Raw genomic sequence first — 3186 nt, forward strand, 5'->3', positions numbered from 1 at the left:
ATCTAGCTCTAACGATTGCACTTTGGACGTTGAAATATAGACCGGATCACCAAAGCATCTTATTCGTATGTGTTACTATCCGCATTCTTTGGCACTAGAGGAAGATCAAGATCAACGTTAAGCTGAGCATCTTTGTCTCTGTATAGTTGTTTCCACCCTCCTGTATGACCTGGCAACAGCAGTACTGGTATGGTACTTCTGAAGCAACATGTACACCTGCAGAGCTTCGTAATTACGTAATGCGAGGCTTTTGCTTCATTCTTGGAGAGTCCATATGGGACGGGAAGAGAAACACAATCGTCAGAAAGATAGTTTACCTACAAAGAACCTCCACCATGCTGACCCAAAGACGTCCTAGGCTATTCGTTTACATCTTGCACAAGAATGAGTGTCGTCTACAAGAAAACTTGGTGTGTGCATCATCCCAATGTTGACGGTTATTGAGAGGCCAAAGAATGAGATGGAATGATTTAGCACTAATGGATTTGATGAATTGCAAACTTGAGTAGGTTTTAACTTCTTTAAAGACTTCTTTACAGGATCGAAATTTCAAGAAGGAAGAACAGCCGAAAGACCGAAAGGATGAGCGAAACCGTCGCCGCGAAACAAAAGAAAGGAAATCAGAGTTTGCTACCTCTACACTGCAGCTTTTGATGGTTATGGTTTCACTACTGTAAACTGTGCCGGCCATGTATACCGCCAGTAGCAGGAGCATGGTCAGTCTCTGACTAGTCAATGTTACTATACTGCTACCAAACCTTTCACTAACAAATTCTTTACAAGCATCGAGCGTTTCTGCGATCAGAGAACTTCCAACCATCCAACATATAGTCTAAGGTGACCTTGTCATGCATCGTATGTGTGTGAGTGTGCGTGCGTGTGTGAGTGTGTGTACGTGTGTGAGTGTGCGTACGTGTGTGAGTGTACGTGCGTGTCAGTGTGGCGTCTGTAGTTCTATTCGTTAGAGATTTGCATCTGGAAAGTGGAAACATCGAAGACCTTTGGCTTTGGAGCTTCAAGGACTGGACGGCCACTGGTGTATTTTCCTTACGCAAAGAACTCACACGCAGTTGCCTCTTTCGACTCAGGAGTATAAATGAATACTTGATCACTGACTGGGGTGGACAAGACCCGGGCTGGCATGTCAGTAAAATGCTGCAGCAGACGGTCATTTGTAGGCCTTGGTGTCCAGTCCCAGAGCTGCGTCATAGTCAGGTCCCTGGATTATTCTGACCAAGCTCTCGGTGGATTGTAGCTCTGGCTGTAAGCCTCCACGTAGCGCATGGAAGTCCTGTCTGTAAAGGCAGGGAAGCTATCTGTAGTGTTCTGGTTGATTTATTGTTCTGCACACTCAACACAACTCAACACTCTAACTAACCCGTATATAGTACCCGTATATAGTACTACAATACTCTAATATACTACAACCCCTCCTTTTTCTCACTACTCTATTACTAACTCAAAGTAACTGTCTGTCAGTCAAGCCTACGATAAGCTGTAGTCTTTCAGGCGGACAGGTGGCTGTCTCTCTCTTCTTGGTCTTCCTTCTTTAGTTGTCTGTTTTGCCTGTTGAGTAGGGAAATGTTCGTCAAGGTCGTTAGTCGACTCTTTCTCTTGTACAGAGGGTGTTTGTCCTTCCTCGTATGGTCTCGTGTGAGAGATGTGTCGTCGGAGTGTCTTATTCCCGTTGGATATAACTACTTCTGCTCCGGCTCTGCTGATCACGTTATAAGGTTGCCATTCATAAGTGGTAGTCAATTTATTGGTCTTCTGCTGGCGTAACAGTACTTTGTCTCCTACTTTTATATCGTCGGTTTGTGCTTTTACTGCGATATCTCCATGTCTTTTCCCTTCCTCCTTCTTTCGCAAATCTTCATCTCGCATCTGTCCGTCGAAAACTGGGGTATCTTGTAACCCTAAAGTTGGCAGTTTGCATCGTACTTTCCTTTGAAAGAATGCGTCAGCTGGGCTGATTCCAGTTGTGGAATGTGGTGTGGTGCGGTATGCCATGAGGAAGATGTAAAGTTCTTGTCGCCAATCTTTACCTTCGACTTGTGCTGTCTGCATAGCGTGCAGCAAAGTGCGGTTCTGTCTTTCGACTTCTCCATTGGCTCTGGGCCATAATGGGGGGCTGGTGCTGTGCTCCACTCCATAGTCTTTGAGAAAACGTTCGAAGGAATGGTCCGTGAACTGTGAACCGTTGTCCGTTATCATGGTGTACGGAGCACCATATCTAGAGAACGTGGTCTTTAGCCTGGAGATAATGTCTGAAGCTCTAATTCGCTTCAACAGATCTACTTCGAAATATCGGCTGTAGTAATCCACTACTACTAAAAGATATTCACCAGTCGGTAAGGGACCAAGTATGTCAGCAGCAATCGTTATCCATGGACCTGTTGGGAGCTGTGTCCTTTTCATGGGAGGTGGGTGGGATGGCAATTGGGTAATTGACAGGCGTGGCATGTTCTGCACATGCGTTCCATTTCGCGGTCGACGCCTGGCCACCATACTTTGGTTCGTAGTCGATCTTTGCACTTTGTAATTCCTTGGTGCCCCTCATGTGCTAATTGTAACACTTGGTTCCGAAGTTTAGTTGGAATCACTATTCTACAGTTTCGAAGAACGATATAACCAACAATGGTCAATTCGCCAAATACATGCTTGTAATTTGCCGGTACATTTGCTTGGTTTCCTTCTCGGATACTCCTTCGTAGTGACTGTAACTCACTGTCTTCTTTGGACGCTTCTTCAATTTGTCTCGGTGAGATCGACGAAGGTGCGGCTTCTCTTGCCACAAACTTGATGTATTCGTCATTCTCTCCACCTTGATCACGCAATGACAATCGTGACAAGGGGTCAGCAATATTGTACTTTCCTGGCGTGTAGATCACGTTGAAATCGTAGGGTTGGAGTCTAAGAACCCAACGTTCGATCCTCGCCGAAGGTTTGCTTCGAGGTCCATAAATAGTTTGAAGTGGTCTGTGATCTGTAATGAGATCAAATTTCCGACCTGCCAGATACAGATTAAATCTTTCACATGCCCAGACTAGGCCTAGCGCTTCCTTCTCTGTTTGACAGTATCTGCGCTCTACATCAGTCAGACTTCTACTCGCATAACTGATAGGCTTCTTCATTCCATCTTGTTCCTGCCAGAGAACAGCTCCTAGTCCTACAGGACTTGCATCA

General features: G+C 45.4%; 1 protein-coding gene across 1 annotated transcript; it reads right to left on the reverse strand.

Moving 5' to 3' along the window:
- Window positions 1-1318: 1318 nt before the first annotated feature.
- On the reverse strand, window positions 1319-2425 carry LOC134193216 (uncharacterized protein K02A2.6-like). Its single transcript, XM_062662028.1, has one exon. It carries the CDS (start codon window positions 2416-2418, stop codon window positions 1486-1488), a length of 933 nt encoding a protein of 310 aa, XP_062518012.1. The 5' UTR covers window positions 2419-2425; the 3' UTR covers window positions 1319-1485.
- Window positions 2426-3186: the final 761 nt, after the last annotated feature.

Source organism: Corticium candelabrum, chromosome 17 (genome assembly GCF_963422355.1).
Source record: "Corticium candelabrum chromosome 17, ooCorCand1.1, whole genome shotgun sequence".
In the NCBI taxonomy this organism is placed as follows: Eukaryota; Metazoa; Porifera; class Homoscleromorpha; order Homosclerophorida; family Plakinidae; genus Corticium; species Corticium candelabrum.